Consider the following 21,257-nt stretch of genomic DNA (forward strand, 5'->3'; position numbering starts at 1 on the left):
TCGAACTGTTCGAACTGAAGGAAAAACCAGAGTAAACTAGTTTTAATATATTGATGTTATGAATAAATAGCCAACCAAAAGTTGACACGTTTGAGGATATTACCAAGCATCTCAGAGACATACCCTCTTTGATCTGGAGACTATGAATCTGGGCAAAAGGTTAACTATGTGTCATGCGTTAACTTTACTCTGTCGTTGTGTGAGTGCAAATGGTGATGACCTCATCCAGTAAACATGCTAAGCATATATCATTAAGCACAGATTAATGAAACATTTCATTATTTATAATTATTATAAGTAGCAATAACAAAAGTTTATTTAATGATTATCTTTAATTATAAAATCTTCTTTCTTCTGGGAATAGAGGAGTTCATTTAATGAGTTCCTCTTTAACGGACCTTGGAGGAGAATGTTATTGTTTATCTTTTCATTATCTCTCAGAGCTGCAGTCCAGCTGGTGTGAGGAAGACAGGCTCTGATTAAAGGGACTAAGTGCAGACTTCCAGTCTGCTGTGAGGGGAAAATATTGTAGGTTGTGTCATAGCCAGGGGTAAGTTGACCTGGCTGTGGATCTGACCTGTGGGATCTCAAAATCAGGCCATTTCGTGACGTTACAACAGAATGTGAGCATGTGTCATATAAAGTGTGTGAAGTGACACACATAAACGTGATGTGTGGTGAAAATTGACATAAAACTTGAGAAAAAAGGTTCACTCTGGGGATGCTCCTGAAATTCATTGTATCCGGGTAGTAAAAGGTGATCTGATTGTGCTTTTTCTTCTCACCCAAGTTGAACCATTTAGGAACTTCTCTGAGGTTTGTAAGCTGGGTGAGTTTGTTCCTTCAGTGTGTTTGCTGTTGTTCAACATGAATGTTATTACAAGCTGCCACGACACAAAAAGGAGCAAAGGAGGGCGGCGCTTGTTTGCCTGCACACTGTTGAATGGACCCACTGTGTTTTCACGTGGTTAAAATGTTCCTTATTTTGCGATATTCGCACCATGTTTCCAATTGATTTGTTTTTATTGCTTCTAATTTTAATTTGTCCCTCTGCCTCATACGTTCCTTAAGTTCTTTATCCAGCCATGGAGAAGCTACACTTCTTACTGCCTGTTTCCTCATTGGTGCATATTTATTTATCACCTTTGTTAACAAATTGTCAAAGATCTCTACAGCTTTACCCGGATCCTGCTCCTTTGTTACATCTTTCCAATCTATGTTTCTTATTTCCTCTACAAAATCACTCTCTTTAAAGTTTTTAAAAATTCTATTATACATAAATTGTTGACCTTTTGGCACCTTAACTTTTCTTTTAATAGCAACCAAATTATGGTCACTGCAACCAACTGGAACAGAAATTGCCTCAGAACATAATTCAGCCATATTAGTACAAATTAAATCAATACTCGTTTTAGAGCAGACACCATTATTTTTAACCTGCACTCTTGTGAAATCTTTTACAACTTGTGATAAATTAAAAGTATTAGCAAATGAGAGTAATTTGCTCTTTAATGAGCAATTTCTTGATTTCCAATCTATGGTTAAGTCCCCTAATAGGTAAATCTCATTTCCTGTGTCACAAACCATATCTAACATTTCACCTATTTGATGGAGATACATTATAGCAGCATCCGGCGGTCCGTAGCAACATCCAACTAAAACAGATTTCAAATGAGGAAATTGTAACTGTAACCAGAGTGCTTCCACACCTGTTTTTGTGAACTCTGTTCTTACCTTAACAGGAATATGATTTTGAATATAACAAGCGACACCGCCTCCATGTAAAGTTCTATCCAGTCTAAAAAGACTGTACCCATTTATGTCTAATAAAGAACTACTTATTGTCAAATCCAAATGTGTTTCTGTTATTGCCATTACCTGTAAATTATACTTTTCTACAATATCTTGAATATCATCTATTTTATTCCTTAAACTACACACATTCAAATGAGCTAATTTAAACCCTCCTTTTTGCAACAACATTTTATCAGCCATTGAAGATTCGTTTAGAACTTCTTCTACCGGTATTTATGATTTCACACTGAAATTCCATTATAGCCTTTATCCCAACACCAACCACATTCTCACACACACACACACACACACACACACACACACACACACACACACACACACACACACACACACACACACACACACAGTCACAAAAATCTTTAACATTGTAATGAAAATACATTTCTGCTTCGTTCTGCCAGCTCATGACAGTCTCTCAAAAATAAATCATTATGTGGGTTCAAACAATGGTTAACCATAGCGAGATCTACAAGAGTGCTCTCAGTCCAATTCTTGAAACGTCATCTTCACGCCTTTTAGCTCTTATTTAATTGATATCAATTGTCATTATTTCTTAAGTTCAGGCTCAATCACAGTTTTACAGTACATCTCAGCCTCACTTCGTTCCTGAAACTTTTTTGTCTCTCCTTTAAAAGTTAGGATCAGCGTAGCTGGAAAGACCATACCGTGTCTCACTCCGGCGCTCTTCAGTTTAGCTCTGATCTCCCAGAAACCGGCCCGTTTCTTTGCCATCTCCCTTGTCAGATACGGAAAAATCTTTAACTTCATTCCTCGTACCTGTAAGATACGTTCCTTTTTCATCACCTCTATAATCTCCTCCTTCATTGACAACTTTTGCAGGTGCACAACCATCCCTCTTCCACCCGCTTTCTTCTCTTGTCCAATCCGGTGCGCCCATTCCACTTCAGGCTCAGACTCCAGCTTTCCTTGAAATAAATCTTTAAATAGTTCATTTATATAAGCTGTTGGCTTGCCTTTTTCCACCTCACCTGGTAATCCAAAAACACGGAGATTGTTTTTATGGCTATCCATTTCAAGCCGCTCAACTTTCCCCATCAGCTCTGCATTTTTCCTCTCCAGTGTTCGGCACTCCGCTTCCAACTTTATTATGCGGGTATCCATATCAGGCAAGGTTCCATCTACTTCGCCCAGTCTTCTTACACAAGTTGAAATATCATTCGTGGCGGTATTAAGTTTTTCAACCACCACACTCATCTCCTCCCTTATTATCGATCGTATCAATTCTGACAGCTCCTTGCTTTCTTGCGCACCTGCCGTGTCACTTTGTTCCACCTGTTGAGACACTTCCACTTCGTAATTATCTTTTTGTTGGCGCGGCAACTTCATTTTTTTCGAGGGCATGACACTGCCAACAGTCTTATCTTTCAGATCTACCAACCTTTAAGTCGCCTTTTCCAGATAAAACACCACAATTTTAACGCATTGTTAGAGCTCGGCGTTTTCCCCGCGTCCTTAATCCTGACGCATGTGCACCTGATACGCTCATGAGCCCAGGTCCCATTTTATGAGACTTTATGACAAAATAGCATAACGATAAAAAACTGGCGCTGCCCCCCCCCCACCACCACCATTAGTACTGATAAGCCATGCTTGGGAAAAAGTGTAATCGGAAGGTGTAATTTATCAAAACTGACTTTTAATTTTCGATTTTTTTTAATGAATTTTTTTTAATGAATGAATGAAATCTTTATTTCGAACATAATAAGAATAAGAATAACAATCATAACAATATTAATAATATCAACGTCATTTTAGACATTAAAAATAAAATCACACTGATAATCACACAAAAAATTAAATGATCATATTCTGTTCGAAAAGGAGTAGGAGGAAGCTCCGTCCCGCAGCGCTTCTCCGTGGGGGTGGGGGGGTTGCACACATTCCGCTGCTGTTTCTCACCAGTATGATGGAGGGCTCTAGTTTTGTTGCGCTGTTCGTGTCAGCGGACACGACACGGTTGGGTCTGGGAGGGGGGCGGGGCATGACTCTTATCCTGGCGGGTGGCCGAGCAAAGCCTGGGGGGCTGCCAGGCTTATAAATCGTTGGAGGAAACCCTGAATTGTATCAAATGCTTACTTTAGGTTTATGAAAATTCCTGCTGCATATATTTTACTGTCTATAGCGTTTGAGATGTTATCAGCCAATTCCAGTAATGCCAGAGATGTTGATGTTTCCTTTCTAAAACCACAGTGACTATCCAGAAGCAATTTGTGTCTCTCATTGAATTCATCTAATCTGTTTCTAAAGAGTTTTTCCAGAATCTTAGAAAACTGAGATAACAAAGAGACTGGTCTGTAGTTAGTAAAATGATGTCTATCGCCTGTTTTATGAAGGGGGTTTTACTTTAGCTATTTTCGTGTTATTTGGAAATGAGCCTGTATAAATAGATAAATTACAGTTATGTGTCAGTGGTTCCTCAATTTCTTCAGTTACTTTGTTTACGATCATCATGTCAATGTCATTCCAATCAGTTGATGTTTTATTTTTACACTTTAGCACAGTTTTTATCATTTCTTTTCTTTCTATGGGTCTAAGAAAAATTGCAGGGTTTCGTCCAGCGCTTTATAAGCCTGGCGGCCCGCCAGGCTAAGCGTCATGCCCCACCCCCTCCCCGACCCTACAGTGTCCGCCGACACGAACGGCGCAACGAAACCAGAGCCCTCCATGAGCTGATACTGGTGAGAAACAGCAGCGGAACGTGTGCAACCAGGTGGTGTCCTCCTCTTCACAAACCTCATCCCGTTTTTGTTTTAGTGAGTAATGTTTAAATGCATTTATATTTTCTTCTGTTCTCGCTCTGTAGAATTTTATCTGGTTGTATTTTTTTCTCGTTTTCTACATTTTCTTTTGTAGATTTTCAGCTTAATGAGATCCAAAACCAATGAATTTGACAAGAATGTTCCTTTCCACAATAATCTTGATATTTTCATAATCAAGCAGCCTCACTAGGTAAATACTTTCACTTTAGATCATCTTTGAGTTGAAAAGGTCAAAGGTCAATATCATTGGTTTGCTGACGGTTTGTCAGGCAATAGATCAAGTTTACAGAAGCTAAACGTGCCTCACAAATCTAAAACCAATCAGGAACTTCACGTCACGAGTAAAGAGGCAAGAAGCAACTTCAAACGTGCATCTGGAGAGCAGCAGTCTCGTGAATCAGCTCATACATTCATCTGCTTTGCAAGTTCATTTAAGCAGCAGCAAACAAACCCAGCTTTGGTCCTTCTGCAGGATAATGAGTCTGTTTACTAGCTGCCTTGCTCCGAGTCCTCCCAAAGCTTCCAGCTAAAGCTAGTAAAATGTTGTTGTGAATAAACTAAAAGCTTTGCTCAGTGACTGAACCCTCGCCACTAACACTATACCCACCGGGCCCTTCACAGCCAACATCATACCACCACAACAACCTAAATGGTGTGAATTAATACTTTATTCAAGTCATAATTGGATGTCCAAAAGTGTTCTGTCCTAAAACTTTGTGGCTTGTTTAGATTTTATTATAGCTGGTGTGCTTTTTAGTTCAGTTCACCTTCCTTTATGAATCACAGAGATCCAGTTTCCTTCACTGCAATCTTTAGTGTTTATTTAGCAGGAAATGATCCAACATTGTTCCCTGGAGATTGGTAATGTGTTTGAAAAAAGGCAGAACGGGCCCCTTGACCTTTTCATGCCGTCAAACGTTCCAGCTTCGATTCAACTACGACTACAGCAGCGGTGTTTAGGAAATGAGTATTACTCCTCAGAGATAAACGTGTGTGTGTGTGTGTGTGTGTGTGTGTGTGTGCGCGTGTGTGTGTGTGCTCAGTTCCTGTTATCTGTAACTGACACGCTTGTTTCCTCCTGTGTTTTACTGTGTCTATGTGCAATAGTTGGTGTGGCGTTTTCATGTTGATGCAAGGAAGTTGGCTCGATTTATGCTTGTTTTACATTGTTGTTTAGAGACTATTTGATTTTAAAAGTTTTCATCTTTATGTTTTTTTTCTTACTCAAACATCAAAAGGATGGAAGGAAAAGGAAAACAAATCATTAACTGATAGGTCCCTACTCCTATTTTTAATCAGGCGCGTTGGGGCATCGTCGTGGTCTCTGCAGCTAATAGAAGCCACTCTAGTCTACGTTGTTGCGTCTCTCCACTAAAGCTGCTCAGTTTCTGTTTTTAATGCACCACACTTTATAATTCCTAATGCTGCACAGTTACCATAGGGTTAAACATGAAATCACACATGGTGTCAGTGTAAAGCATCTGGTAGATTTAAAAGACAAATGTTTATTTGTGATTCCTTAAAGAGCAAGTTCACTCAGTGGTCTCTAGAATGCTCTCACAGCCCTGTTTCAGGAAGTGGAAGTTAGTCATAGAAGAGGGGAGCAGAAAATGGCAGGATCTGGATTCTTACTCCTTATTCCTGATATACAGGTAACTCGTCTCTGGCGAACAGCAACGCGACTCTACCAAGGACTCTTTTTACTTTGCACTAGGGGCGAGCAATATGGGGGGAAAAAAATCACAATTTATTTGTTGCTAAATCGCGATTTTCTTTCCATTTCAACATTTCAGACATTTTGGAATTTTTTTTTTACCAGTAAAATACATCAATTTAAAAGCACACCACTTCACACAATATATGATGAACTATGCCAGAATCCTAAAAAATATCTCAAATTTCCAAACTCTGTCTGGCTCAGTGAAGTTACGTTTTTGTATTATGTATTTATAATTAGTGTAAAATGTTTATTCTATCTCGAGGTGGCTCATATCCTGTCATCCACAATATTATCAGTAATTATATCCATAGACATTCCCTGACTGTGTGGGGGTGGGGTTTGGCCAGTCTTTCTACACAAGCAGGATAAACAAAACTAAAACACGAACGAACGTCCCCAAATAATAAAATCCACGAAGCCAAATGCAAAGTTTAGAGTAGAACATTTACTGCGAGGTTTCCTGATTGAGCAGTCATGTGAGAATACATGTAATGACTGCTTAAAGACTACGCAAGCTAGTAGCTAGTGCTAGCAGCTATCCGCTATAAGTGAGTATGGTTGCTTTGGCAAAGATTCATAATCGTTTATGTCCGCATCTTCATGCATCGATTATTTCATTATTTTCCTCAGCTTCACTGAGCACCCCCAGCTAAACAAAACAGCACACTGCCTACAACTTGTTCTGATTGGTTCATTGATGTGTCTGTCATGCCGACAGCTGTGGCAAAAGAAAACAATCTTTTATACAGAGCATCTCAAGATGATGGTCATTAGGCACTTCCCAAATGTATACAAATGTACACAAAATATTTCTAAATATTATTAAAAATATGTTAACAATGAGAAAATTTTTCAATTGTGATTAAAAAATATGTAAGGAAAAGGAGAGAGAAAATTCATAGGAAAGAGGGAAATAGGTGGATCCCAGAAAAGGCGGAATAAGAGCAGAATAGAGAGTGGTGATGAAGGTCACAAAAGCCATCCGGAACAAGTGAGTCTTCAGCTGCTTTTTAAAGGAGACCACTGAGTCCACTGATCTCAGGCTCAGGAAGAGAGAGTTCCAGAGTCTGGGGGCTACAGCAACAAATGATCTGTCACCTTTGGTCTTTAGCCTGGTGCTGCCTAACCAGTAGGCTTTGATCACTGGACCTCAGGGACCTGCTGGGGGTGTAGGGACTAAGAAGATCGCCAATGTAAGATGGTGCTTGTCCATGTAAGGCCCTATAGACCAGAACCAGGATCTTGAAATGAACCCTGAAGTTGACCGGCAGCCAGTGAAGCTGGAGGAGAAGTGGGGTGATGTGGGTGTGTTTGGAGGACTTGGTCAGAAGCCGAGCACAGGCATTCTGAACCACCTGCAGACGGTTCAGGGAGGTTCTGCTCAGACACGTGAAAAGAGAGTTACAGTAGTCTAAGCGTGAGGAGATGAAGGTGTGGAGAACTGTCTCAAGTTCAGAGCGGGACAGAATGGGACTCAGCTTAGCAACGTTCCTGAGATGGAAGAAGGAAGAGCGAACAAGAGAACTGACATGAGAATCCAGGATGAGAGCTGGGTCAAAGGTCACACCAAGATTCCTGACAGAGGGTTTGGTGTGAGAAGCAAGCTGAGCAAGAGAGTCTCTGACTTTGGGAACCAGCAACCATTGGTTGAAAAAATGTGAACCTTAATGGACTGCTTATATCAGAGATTTTTGATGCAGTCCGATATAATCCGATACACTGTTTTTGGGCCAATATCAAATTACTTTCGACATCGATATCGGAACGGGACATCCCTAACTTAAATTTGGTGCCCTAAAGAGAAGGAAGCCCCTCTAGGATCGCTGATCAACATGCAGAGCTGAAGCACAGCAGAGAGGGAGGAGGAAGAGCAAATTTAAAATAAATAAATAAATATAACATTTGTGACTTAGACAGAATAACGACATATAAAATACATAATAATTATTTTTGGGCTGCTCAATTAATCGAATTTTAATCCCAATTACCATCTGAGTTTTGAACGATTATAAAAACAAAACAAGCCGATTATTTGCTCCTCCCACTTGCGCTGCCCGAGTTGCAAATGAAGCGCTCCTCCCACAGCTGTGGTTGGGACAATTATTACATTAACTGACGGATCTGTAAATAAATAGTTCATGAATAAGGTATAAATAAGTTCCTCACGCTGATAAATAATAACTAACCTCTCTGAGGACACGGTGCTAGTGCACTCTCCTACAGCACCTTGACACGACTCATTAAATGTTATGCAACATTTTGTGAACATCACTTTATTTGCATGTATTTGTTATAAATGCCACTGCATAATTCTTGCTGTCAGTATTTGCAAGATATTGGTATTTGGGTCTGTACTGGTTAGACTTAAATGAGTTAAACCAAGCAGTGGCGTGTCCAGATCTTTTAGAATGGGGTGGCCCAGGTGAGGCACAACTTTGTGCATGGGTGGCACCAATGGTTATGCTTTTCTTTTTGTTTTACCCCCAAGCCTTTTGTGGACAATGAAAAGCCTATTTAAAGTTAAATTAGTGTGGTGGTACCTGGGGTGGCCAATCAGATTCCAAGGGTGGCATGTGCTACCCCAGACCACTCCCTGGACACACCCCTGAAACCAAGGTCTATAGCCCTTGGGTCATAAACTATGAGCTATAAGTGTATTGGTCTTTTTTATACTGGGAATCGGGTTATTTTAATTCAATTCAATTCAAGTTTATTTATATAGCGCCAAATCACGACAAGAGTCGTCTCAAGGCACTTCACATAATAAACATTCCAATTCACAGTTCATTAAACCAATCAGAAATAATGTTTCCTATATAAGGAACCCAGCAAATTGCATCAAGTCACTGACTAGTGTCAGTGACTATACAGCAATCCTCATACTAAGCAAGCATAAAGCGACAGTGGAGAGGAAAACTCCCTTTTAACAGGAAGAAACCTCCAGAGAATCCTGGCTCAGTATAAGCAGCCATCCTCCACGACTCACTGGGGATTGAGAAGACGAAGCAGGCCCGCACGCACGCACGCACGCACGCACGCACACACACACACACACACACACTAGTAATGTGTCTATAGGTATATTGTGATGTCTTTTAGTGATCATCTTGTTTCTTATTTATTTTTGTCCTGATTGTGCCCTGAGCAATTTTATGACGGAATAAAAACAAATAAAATCAACATAAATTGAAAAATCGTCCTAAATAATCGAGATCTCAATTTCAGTCACCATAATCGTGATTATTATTTTTGCCATAATCGAGCAGCCCTACTTATGATGCTAATAACTGTCCTGAAGGCATTTCTCTAAAAACTAATTTAGTGTTATATCACAATAATTTTCCATCAAAGGAAACACTTTTAAGACAACATGTTTCCGTTTCCTCTCCTCAGAGTTCTCACGTGGATCCAGAGGAGCTGTTCACCAAACTGGATCGAATTGGAAAAGGGTCTTTTGGAGAAGTGGGTCCATTTTCATCTTTGTTTTGTCTCAGACATTCCATTCCTTCCTGATCCTAACTTTTTATCTACCTCCAACAGGTGTTCAAAGGCATCGATAATCGCTCTCAGAGTGTTGTCGCCATCAAGACGATCGACCTGGAGGAGGCGGAAGATGAGATCGAGGACATCCAGCAGGAGATCACCGTGCTCAGTCAGTGTGACAGCCCATACATCACCAAATACTTTGGCTCCTACCTGAAGGTGAGAAAAGACATAGTTCAGGCTGATCCGAGTCTCGTCGGTGACGAAGGTGTGTGTGAAACAGTTAACAGAGAGCAGCCGTAGTTAGTGTCTGCTGCTGGTTTCCAGCATCTGCTTATCGTTTTCCTTTTGCTGCATTTGCTGTAACTTATTAACACAAATGGTTTTCTTGTTCAGGGCAGTAAACTATGGATCATCATGGAGTATCTGGGTGGTGGTTCAGCGCTGGATTTGGTGAGCGAGCTGGATTTATCTATTCAGTCTGTCTGCAGACAGTTTTTAACACTAAAACAACCTTCAGGTTGAGTTTTATGCTAAGTAGCTGCAGTTTAGTAAAAAAAAATTAAATGTCCTCACACTTAATCTTGTATCATCTAAAATATCTGAGACACGATGTTCTCTGATGACAAACCTGAGCTTTTATGTTGCATTTTATCAGCCAGTAAAGTCCAGCAATGGTGCTACAATGTCTTGCCCCGTTAGGTTGGTTTATGCTTGACGCGTCCGCGAGGTCCGCACCGCTCCGCGCGGAAAAGTTGCGTCATTTTGCGTCATCTTAACAACCACGCCCCTCCACCGCGCCTCCGCACGGCCCAGAATTTCCGCAATGCGCACGTCGGAAAATTTCTAACCACGCGGACAGACGGACGCGGAAAAACATGGCGGACCGGCAAGAACTACTACGGCAGAGGTTCGTAAACACAGACATTTGTATGATTCAGCTCTCAAAGATCACCGTGATCAACATGTTGTTAATAATTCTTGGAGAGAAATAGCTCGCACTGTCGGAAAAGACGAGGACGCTGTTAAAAAATGCTGGAATGCCATGTTGTAAACAGTAATTTCTACTTCTACTATGGTGTAGTGTTGGATGCATGCCGTAGAGCTCCATGCTGCCCCCTACAGTTTGGGAGAATATTGGCTCACCGCAGAGACGAGCCGCACGAACCATAAACGCTGCAAGTTGTGAAGCACGTTCCATCCGCGAGCCGCATCACCGCGCGGAAAGTGAATGCGTCAAGCATAAACCAAGCTTAACAGCATGCAAGACTTAGAGTTGTGCTTGTCATGAATCCTCTTACACCTCAGTGACAAAAAAGAGGTTTTGTTTTTCTCCCCACCAAACATACAAAATGTCACACTCGGATTTTGGATCTTTAGCCCCAAGTTTTAAACATCAGGTCAGAGATTTGGGTGTCATTTTTGTTGTTGTGTTGTGTTGAATTTTGACAAGCAGATTGACTCAGTCATCAAGACTAGCTTCTTTCAGCTCAGTTTTAGCTAACGTAAAACCGTCTTAAGTCACTGTGACCTGGAAAGAGCCAAGCAGGCTTTTAGCAGCTCCCGTCTGGATTGGTGCAATGCTCTGTAAACGAGCCTAGCACACAAAACTAGTCCAAAACGCAGCTGCACGTCTGCTCACCAACATCCCTAGGTGGCAACACGTCGCTCCTGTCCTCTCATCACTTCATTGGCTCTCTGTTAGCTTCAGAATTGAATTCAAGGTTGGACTGTTTCTGGTGTTCGTGGGCTCGCACCATCCTACATCTGTGACAGGCTCTCATTACAATAGCAGGGCAGAGAAACGAGACCCTCTGCTAAATTTTATCTACATGTTCTGAGATCTGAATGCAGACAGCGAGATGATCGCCAAGGCTCCCTCGTGCCAGCTTGACCTGCGCATGATTACTGATGTCACCTTCTTAAAGTCTGGATTAAAGACGCCTCTTTCACATGATTTTTCAAAATCCTGGGGGTGTTATCTGTGTTGAATCCCAATTTTTGCATTTTAACCGGTTATATTTGGGCTGCATGGTGGCACAGTGGTTAGCACTGTTGCCTCGCAGCACGAAGGTCGCAGGTTCAAAACTCGCCTTTCTGCGTGGAGTTGCGTGTTCTCCCCATGCATGCGTGGGTTTTCTCCGGGTACTCCGGTTTCCCCCACAGATCACAACATGCTCTATAGGTTAAAAAAAAAAAAAAAAATTGTAAGTCGCTTTGGGTAAAAGCGTCTGCTAAGAACATAAACAACAAACAACATATATTTGTCGTCTTAAAATGGCGTTCATTTTGTATAACTTTTTATAGTAGTTCTAAATTGTTTTACATTGGTTCTGATTTTTACTTTTTATCATGGTTCTTAATTATTTTAATGTCACTTTTACTTTCTTTCTTTCCATATTAAATGTTAACCCTTTAAGCAACAAAGTCGCGATGTTGTGACGAGCCACAGCTACAAATGCGATCCCTGATGAAGTTACTACTTTACACCAGAAGATAGTGGAGATGTTATTAGTGCAGCACCAGCTCCAAACATTGGGTTTGAAGTTTGTTTCACCGTGTTTGGGACATGGTGGATGTAGAAATGATGGTTAAAAACATCGCTAACGTGACAGACGTAGCGGCAATGTAAAAAAAATTTAAAAAGCCGTAAAAAGGCAGCAGATGCGTTCGTTATGTACGGAAGCCAAAGTGTGGCAAATAATCATAAAAATATTTTTCCTTTGGATCAAATGATCATTATATTCGTGGGAAGGACGTCCCTGAGGCTGCACAATCCCAAAGAAACCTGACAAATATGACTAAACGCATTCCTCTAGAGTGAGCCCAATATAAATATAAAAAAATACAATATAAAAAAACAATGCAATTCAAATTTCAAGAGCTTTTATATACATGTATATAAATTCGAAATGTCAAATTATGATGAAAATGTCTAAATAACCTGAAAAAATGAGGAACATCTGTAAAAATGATGCATTCCAATATGGCAGCCTGGTGATGTCATTATGCGCAAATTAGATGAGCGAATTTGCTCCCAACACAAATTTTGGGTCCTACTGAAGATTTTTCTCATTTACAGTTTACCTTTATCTTTAACCATTTCCGAGCTACAACCTTTTGAAACAGTCATGTCAAAATTTTACATTTTCTTGAAAGAAATCTGGCGCCCAAAGGGTTAAACCTTTGGTGGCCCTCTGGGTAGTGTAAAGCGCTATATAAATAAACATTAATCGATTGATTAATTCATAGTCTTATTTAAAATTAATCTGATTCTGAATGAACCTGATCACCTGGTGTGTGTGTGTGTGTGTGTGTGTGTGTGTGTGTGTGTGTGTGTGTGTGTGTGTGTGTGTGTGTGTGTGTGTGTGCGTGCGTGCGTGCGTGCGTGCGTGCGCGTGCGTTTGTGCGCGCAGCTGAAGGCGGGACCATTTGAAGAGTCTCAGATTGCCACCATGCTGAAGGAGATCCTAAAGGGTCTCGACTACCTGCACTCTGAGAAGAAGATCCACAGAGACATCAAAGGTTAGACTTCAAAATAAGATCCTTCAAAATAAGATCCTTCAAAATAAAATAATAATAATTTAACTAAAATTAAGTCGAGAAGCTGCAGAGATCCAAACTTTTAGTGCTTGGTGTTGATGAAGCCCAGAATCATTTAGTGTTCCTTGTCATCATCCAGTTTACAGTGTAAGTTGTGAAAATATTCATTTTTGGTCAATTTGTTTTGTTTGATTTCATTTAAAATTTCTTGCTAAAATTAGTTTAACAAAATAAACTCTTTAGACATTCCTTTACCACATTTTAAAAGTTTTGTTTTTACCCATTGAAAGGCAAACTCCTGCTTTGAAGTAAAACTATTTATTTTAAATGTATTTCTGGAAACACCTAGTTTAGTCTATGAACTTTGACCTTTTACATTCCTGGTAAACCACTCTGACAGCAGCACCACATTCAACCGTTTTAGTTGCAGATCCGTTTAAAAGATCTTTTTTCTGTTAAAAATCTTTCTTAAATGTTTAACCTCCACACCAAGACAAAAAAATAAAACTTACCACCTTATAATTTTAGTTAATGATGTGAAACTAATAAATGTTCTCTTCTCATGTTAAATATTTGAATAATGATGACATTAAAATATTAAAAGAAATGAATCTAATAATAATGTAGGGTAATAACTTTATCTAATACCCTATGGCCCATGAGTCCACCACATATGTGGACGTTAGTTTATCCTCCTCATCTTAGGCATTTTTTTGTTATTTAGAGATACTTGATATTGACTCTAAATCTAAAAATATTTTCTTTTTCTTTCTTTTATTTTGGGAAGTTTGTCGGAACGTTTATTGTTCTTATTTATGACTAATCTGTAGCTTCAGCAGCACGTTTAGAAGACTTACTGAGTAAAATATGCTCTACAAAGTAGTCCATCAGCCAATAAATGTTGCGCTGTTTTATCAGTAAAGAGTAACTTATTGGTGATGTTTTTCTTACGTTTGGACAAACTTTCTGATAGCTGGATTATAGTTTGATATTAAAAATAAAAGTTGATTATTGTCAACAGCCGCCAATGTCCTGCTTTCGGAGCATGGCGCCGTGAAGCTGGCTGACTTCGGAGTGGCTGGTCAGCTGACAGACACACAAATCAAGAGGGAAACCTTCGTGGGAACGCCATTCTGGATGGCGCCTGAGGTCATCCAGCAGTCAGCTTACGACTCAAAGGTCAGTCACCTGTTTACCTTGGTAACCTTCATGCCTTATTCTCTAGCTCCAACATAGCTGAGACCAAAAGGTGAAATTTTTCTTTGCTTTCTAGATTTTATTTTCTTGCATTTTACTCCAAAAATTGAATTGAACCCACAGATTAGTTCTATTAAAAGTAAATCAGAATCAGAATAGGTTTATTGCCATTGTCAGTGAGCAAACAATTCACAAACTAGGAACTTGCTTCGGTACTAATGTGTTACATATAACATGAATAATAAGATTAAAAATAGAATAAATTAGAATAAAAATAATAATAAAAAACTAGAATAAAACTTTCAGCTATAAAAAAATGGCAGGTAATGTTAACATGGCCGATAACGTGACGTTAAAAATGGTTCTTGTGTCCTCTGGTCTTTTAAAAAGCTTCAGATCTGCTGTGGAAATTGATTTATTGCATGAACTGTTGTGTGCAAAAACTACATGAAACTTATATTATTTTAGTGTCTAAAAGCAGAAGCTGTTTTTAGTTACGTCTGTTTTAGAAATGACGTCTCATCTCGCCTAGACCAAACCACCTCACAGAGCTTCTGTTAGTCAACATGAGGAAGCTAATTTGAGCCAGTAATGCAGATCCGAATCTCAATCATTTTGTCTGCGTGCTGGTTTGTTCAGAAACGTATCGCGTACGCAGACGACGCCCCACTGTATCTGAAAACCCACATTTCTCTGTTATTAAATCTTGACTGACACAGAAACTTTTGTTTTTAACTGGCTAATAAGGTCCAAGGCAGGTCTAAAAACAGCTTTGACCCTAGTTCGAGTTCCTTGTTGCTGTGCTACGAGGTTTGCATATTTCTGAGGCAACCTAAACTGCGTGGATCAACGCGACTCTGAGCTCGTTTGCATTATTTCCGAAGCGCTCCCGGTTTTATTTGCATGTGATGAAAAGGCCTGTCCAGCCATCTGGTTGTGTTTGATGCTTTGTGCAGCAGACGACGACATGATGAGGTTTCAGGTTTGCTGGGATTCCCTCATCAGGCTCTTTGTTGGAGTACTAAAAGTGAAGCCAGCTGCCTCACACACAAAAGCCATGGTTTCCAGGTGGTGAATGCTGACTGTTGAGGTAGATTTCTGTGTTTATGAACGCTCCAGCCTGCACCAAACATAAAAAGACTGAATAACAAAGTAAATAAAGGTACAAAGGAATTACACAACAGGGTGACGTGTGCAGAGCCCCGTCCATTTGGGCGTGTCTTCATGTGGTCTGACTTATCCGTGGTTTTCAGACCGATGGGCTTTTTAGATGTCTTTTTGTAACTTTAAGTTACTGAAAACTCCTTAAAGAGCAAGTCACCCCCAAATCTACATTTTTTTGCTCATAAACTATATATATATGAGTCTCTAATCATGCTGTAGTCAGTAATTTGGCACTTTAGTGCATCTTAGTTCAAATTTAAATATTCTGGCTAAAACTGTCGGTGTCTGCACCCTCTTCAGGTAACAACTTTGCACTGCATTTGAATTTAAATCTGCCATTGCTGTTGGCTAAGAGGTACACTATGACATTAGATGGTACATTATGAGCATTTGTTGCATTTTTCAAACAGGGAGTGGAGTAAGACTCTGGTAGGGGGTGACTTGCTCTATAAAGTGAGTGTGTATCTGTAAATGTCATCTAGCTATGTGTTTCATGGATTCAGGAATCCCATAATCAGTAATACTTCAACAGGAAGTATCTGAGCTGAAAGATGCATAAAGGTGAGTCGGGATGGTTTTCTTGTTGAGTTCATAAAGAAAACAAAGACGGACTGCAGCTTGTTGAATTAGCTGACAGTTTGCCACAACCTCGTAACCCAAGCAGTCAGAACAAGTTTACAAAGAGGAAGTAAATCTGCTGCTGCTCAAATGACAGTTGGTCTGAGTTCATGATGCTGGACCTCGTGTTAGATTCGGAGGTTCAGTTGATGAAAATTATGACATCTGTGTGATTTAACATGGTGGAAAAAAGCATTTTACCAAACTGATGCTTCAGCTTAGTTCAGAGAATCGCCTAATTCTTCTTTATCTGAGTTGTTAAAAAGGTAAAAACATTGTTTGTTTTGCTTTTTCCAACCAAAGAGTGAAAAATGAGTTTTAAACGGTTCAGCAAAGGCGGTACAGCTTAGGACCAGCCCAGAGTGGAGGTCTGAGTGGGCTGTCATGGCTCAAAGGGAAAGGATTGTATTGGTTAGGCTAACGCTAACTCACCGCCTCTCTTTAGATCCAATCAGATCCCTCACCTTGATTAATAAAGTTAAAGTTCAAACCCGCTTAGGTGGAAAATTCTACCATTCTGGTCAGGAAAGGGTTATGCTGAAGAAAGAGCTTGAATTGGGGGTTAAATCTGAAACGTGTCTAGTTGGTAGGCTGGATTTTAATCCCCATTTTGACTCAAACAAAGTAGGTTGTTGATCTAAGGTTTAGTGGGACTTATTTCACCAGTCTGATGTCCACATCCATGTCTACCACTGGTCAATCATTGGTTTCATTTGGTTTGGACCTCTAACCAGATGCTCCAGGTTCTAGAACATGAAATAAATAGTTGAATCTCACTTTAGTGGGTTCAGATTGGATTGTACCTTTAGTAAAGAATCCACAGTGAAAAGTGTGTTTTTCTTTTTATGGTAAAGGGTCTGTATTGGTATGGCGCCTTCTTAGAGTTCTACAACCCCCCAAGGCGCTTCACAACACAATCAGTCACACACACATTCACATGCTGGTGGGGATGAGCTACGATGTAGCTACAGCTGGGGCACACTGACAGAGGCGAGGCTGCTGAACACAGGCCCCACCGGTCCCTCCGACCACCACCAGTAGGCAAAGAGGATTAAGTGTCTTGCCCAAGGACACAACAGCAGAGTTCTCTGGTCGAAGCCGGGATCGAACCTGCAACCTTCAGATTACCGGACAATCCCCTCTACCGTCTGAGCTACTGGTTTTAGAAAAAAAAGCCGCCAATTTGCCGCAACGCCTAGCCGGCATCAGGGAGCCTTAGGTGGTTTATAAGTGGTCAGACCGTTGGCGATAATGTGGCACAATCGTGTCCTTTTTACAAAAGTTTAGGTGATGGCGGTATAAAGAGGTATGGGGGTGGCCATAAGTTAATTTTTACTGTGATCAAAGCTATGCTCGTTTTTTTTTTTTTTGACATGCTGCTCCTAAAAGTGTCTGTCCTCCACAGTCCCCATGAATGGTCAGGTGATCTGACCACCAGCTCTAATGGAGAGCAGCTCCTGAAGTTCTGCATCGCTCCAGTTTATCATCTTAGCTGGTTCTGTTTACAAAAGATAAACTTACCGCCTGTGTTTACTTTCAGTTTTACTAAAGCTGCCGGCCGGAGCTCGACAGTAACTACCCAGGTGATCATGACACCTCCCTGTGTTGCACCTAGGCGTAATGTGCACCTACAAGTCAATATTACGACCATACGTTGTGTGTGTGTGTGTGTGTGGGGGGGGGGGGGGGGTGGACCACATCCTGCCATATGGGTGGTTTGCATCAGTAATGGAGCTGACCGAGTTCACAGTTGAACAGTAACCGATCGTCCCGTTGTAACGCGACCCTGAAACGCTTGGCTGTGTGTGTGTGTGTGTTCTTCACCTGAATGCCAGACGACTGTTGCAGTCATGGAGAAGATGTGACATCCAACCGGTTTGCACGTTTACATGAGCTTGTGTGTGTTTTCTCACTTAGGCTGACATATGTTTAGTGTGTGTTGAGATGTCTCTCTCACACACACACACACACAGTTGATATTTTACAACATTTTTTAAACCGGACTGTTTTGATGTCAGTTAGGAAACAAAAATGTATTTTATTTTCCACGTGGATCAGCTGAAACCCTAAATCGATGTTTTACATCGTAAGAACACACACTGCCTGCCACACACTAATATTTTGTTTTGTTTGATTACGACACACATTCTCTGAGGTGTTGTTTCGATAAGCTTCTGCAATGTCACGAGTTATTTCCATCAGGAGTTGCATTCATGTCTCACCAAGATCTTGCACTGATGATGGTAGAGTCTGACCGCTGCACAAAGCTTTTCCCAGCACATCCCAAAGATTCTCAATGGGGTTTAGGTCTGGACTCTGTGGTGGCCAATCCATGTGTGAAAATGACGTCTCATGCTCCCTGAACCACTCTTTCACTATCTGAACCCGATGAATCCTGGCATTGTCATCTTGGAACAAGCCCGTGCCATCAGTGAAGATGGAATAACCTGGTCATTCAGGATATTCAGGTAGTCAGCTGAGCTCATTCTTGGAGCACATCCTGTTGCTGAACTTAGACCTGACCAACTGCAGCAACCCCAGATCATAGCACTGCCCCCACAGGCTTGTACAGTAGGCACTAGGCATGATGGGTGCATTACTTCAACTGCCTCTCTTCTTACCCTGATGCACCATCACTCTGGAACAGGGTCCATCTGGACTCATCAGACCGGTTTTTAATAATACGTTGGACAGCTCTTAACCCAGTTTTAGTCGTTTCTCTGATCTCATTAGATGTTTTCTCTGATTGATGCATGCCAATGATATGACCCTTCTCACACAGACTAGCATCTTCGCCACGACCACCAGACGTGTCCTTCATGGTTGTTTAAGAAATGAGAAGCTACTCATTGCACCAGTTGGGTTAAATAACTTGGTGCAGCTGCAGTAATTGCCCAATAGGAAACTCCTACTTTGGTTCAATCCAGGTGACTTGTTTTGAACAGGCAATGTGTGATGAAGCAGGACCTGAAGTTTTGTTTGTTTGTTTGTTTAATTAACAGACGCTTTTCTCCAAACTGACCTAACGTGCATGTTTTTGCTCCGTGGGAGGAAACCCACAGATGTACCAGCTGCTCCGCCATGCTGCTCACTGTGACAAACCCAAAACCTACAGATGATAAAATCATACATGATTTATTTATTGGACTCTAAGCTCATCATTAGATTTATATTTTTCCTGAATTAGGATTATTTACTCTGGGACCATTTTATTACCTTTAAAATAAAAACAGGTTCCCATGATCAACCACTACGAAAAGCTGTTTTGTTGTATATGAATCATTTTTCAGACATTAACTCTTTCATTAACACTTCGCCATGTCTCAGAATAAGATCAGAATCATCAAACCACCTCTGGATTTGTGGAGTTCTAAATAAAACATTAAAGTTGTCTTTAAGCTGAACCCAACAGAATTGTGTGGTTTTTTTCTGTCCCCCGGCAGGCGGACATCTGGTCTCTGGGCATCACCGCCATTGAGCTCGCCAAAGGTGAACCTCCCAACTCCGACATGCATCCGATGCGAGTCCTCTTCCACATTCCCAAATCTCCTCCTCCGACGCTAATCGGAGACTTCTCCAAGAGCTTTAAAGAGTTCACAGAGGCCTGCCTCAACAAGGACCCGTCCTTTGTAAGACCAACTAGTCAACTTTGTTTTCTGAGCTTCTGAAGCGAGGCTTCTGTCTTCAGCTGATATGATTTTATGCTGATGTTCCAGATGTTCTCGTTATTCAGCTTTACTAGTTAAGCCCCGCCCCTTTTATGCCAGATATATTCACCTGTTTGCAGAAAGATGTAGAGTTAAGTAATTCTGTTAAAACAGTCGTTTAAAATAAAATTTCAATAAAAACAGCAGCTTTATTGGGTATGCTGTCAGTGTTATTGTTGTTGTTTTGTTTTGTTTACTAAGGTATTTTATTAGTCAGGCTTTTAAGGACTTTTTGGGCTCAGATTGTTCATTTTTCTGCTACTTCCTTGGGTTTTATGACATTTGACACAGTGATGTGTTGCTGCCACCTAGTGGACTCACCAGCATTTTCTTTCCCCATTTTCTGAAAAATTTGTTTATCTAATAGCTCATTTTTATACATAAATGTAAAAAAAAGTTTCAAATGATGAACTTTTCCACTTTCCACGGTGTTTGAAGAGTTTATGCGTCAGTCTCAGTAAACCTGTGTCCTGTCTCACAGCGTCCCACAGCCAAGGAGCTGCTCAAACACAAATTCATCGTGAGAAACTGCAAGAGGACGTCTTACCTCAGCGAGCTGATCGACAGGTACAGGAGGTGGAAGGAGGAGGGGCACAGCGACAGCAGCTCCGACTCAGACAGGTGAGTTTTTAAATGTGTGTTCGTTTGGGTTGGAAGATGTCCGTGTGCGTTAAACAGTAAGACTTGTATTCTTGTGTGAAGTGAGCATGATAAAGAAAACAACGAGAGTCCTGAGTGGTCGTTCACCACCGTCCGTAAGAAGAAACCAGAGGGCAGGAAGGTCCTCAACGGAACGGTTAGTGCAGTCTGAAGAAAGGAGCTCTGTTTGTTTGTTTGTTTTAAATCAGACTTTTAACAGAGAGCAAAGTTATTTCTGGTGTCATCTATTTTATCTCTACAAAATTATGAATTTAAATGTTCCTCTGATTGTTTTTTGTATTTTCGATAAACCTACAGATGTTTTACTAAACATTAAAGCAGAGTGTAGAACTCCAGATGTGTTCATGATGATGATGATGATGAATTTACTAAAGTTTCTCTTTTTTTCTGCTGCTGATGTGAAACAGGCTCAGGCTCAGCTGAGTAAATCTGCCAGTCTGACCACAGTCATGTCTCCTGTCTTCACTGAGGTGTGTAGACACAAACACATACACACACGCATTAAATTCCTATTATCCTTCCTATCTTTATTATTCCTTATTTTTACCTATGTTTTTAATGTTTTGGGTG

At 40.7% G+C, this 21,257-nt stretch overlaps 1 protein-coding gene across 1 annotated transcript in view; it reads left to right on the forward strand.

Annotated features, from left to right (window-relative positions):
- The window catches only part of stk26 (serine/threonine protein kinase 26), a 49,105-nt gene that overhangs the window by 24,154 nt on the left and 3,694 nt on the right, over window positions 1–21,257 (forward strand). Inside the window, exons 2-10 of the mRNA XM_015946040.3 lie at window positions 9,709–9,777; window positions 9,856–10,017; window positions 10,195–10,251; window positions 13,215–13,323; window positions 14,363–14,520; window positions 19,764–19,949; window positions 20,509–20,648; window positions 20,730–20,823; window positions 21,095–21,157. Coding sequence (XP_015801526.1) covers window positions 9,709–9,777; window positions 9,856–10,017; window positions 10,195–10,251; window positions 13,215–13,323; window positions 14,363–14,520; window positions 19,764–19,949; window positions 20,509–20,648; window positions 20,730–20,823; window positions 21,095–21,157 — 1,038 coding nt within the window. The remainder of the gene's footprint in view (window positions 1–9,708; window positions 9,778–9,855; window positions 10,018–10,194; window positions 10,252–13,214; window positions 13,324–14,362; window positions 14,521–19,763; window positions 19,950–20,508; window positions 20,649–20,729; window positions 20,824–21,094; window positions 21,158–21,257) is intronic.

Source organism: Nothobranchius furzeri, chromosome 2 (genome assembly GCF_043380555.1).
Source record: "Nothobranchius furzeri strain GRZ-AD chromosome 2, NfurGRZ-RIMD1, whole genome shotgun sequence".
Classification (NCBI taxonomy): Eukaryota; Metazoa; Chordata; class Actinopteri; order Cyprinodontiformes; family Nothobranchiidae; genus Nothobranchius; species Nothobranchius furzeri.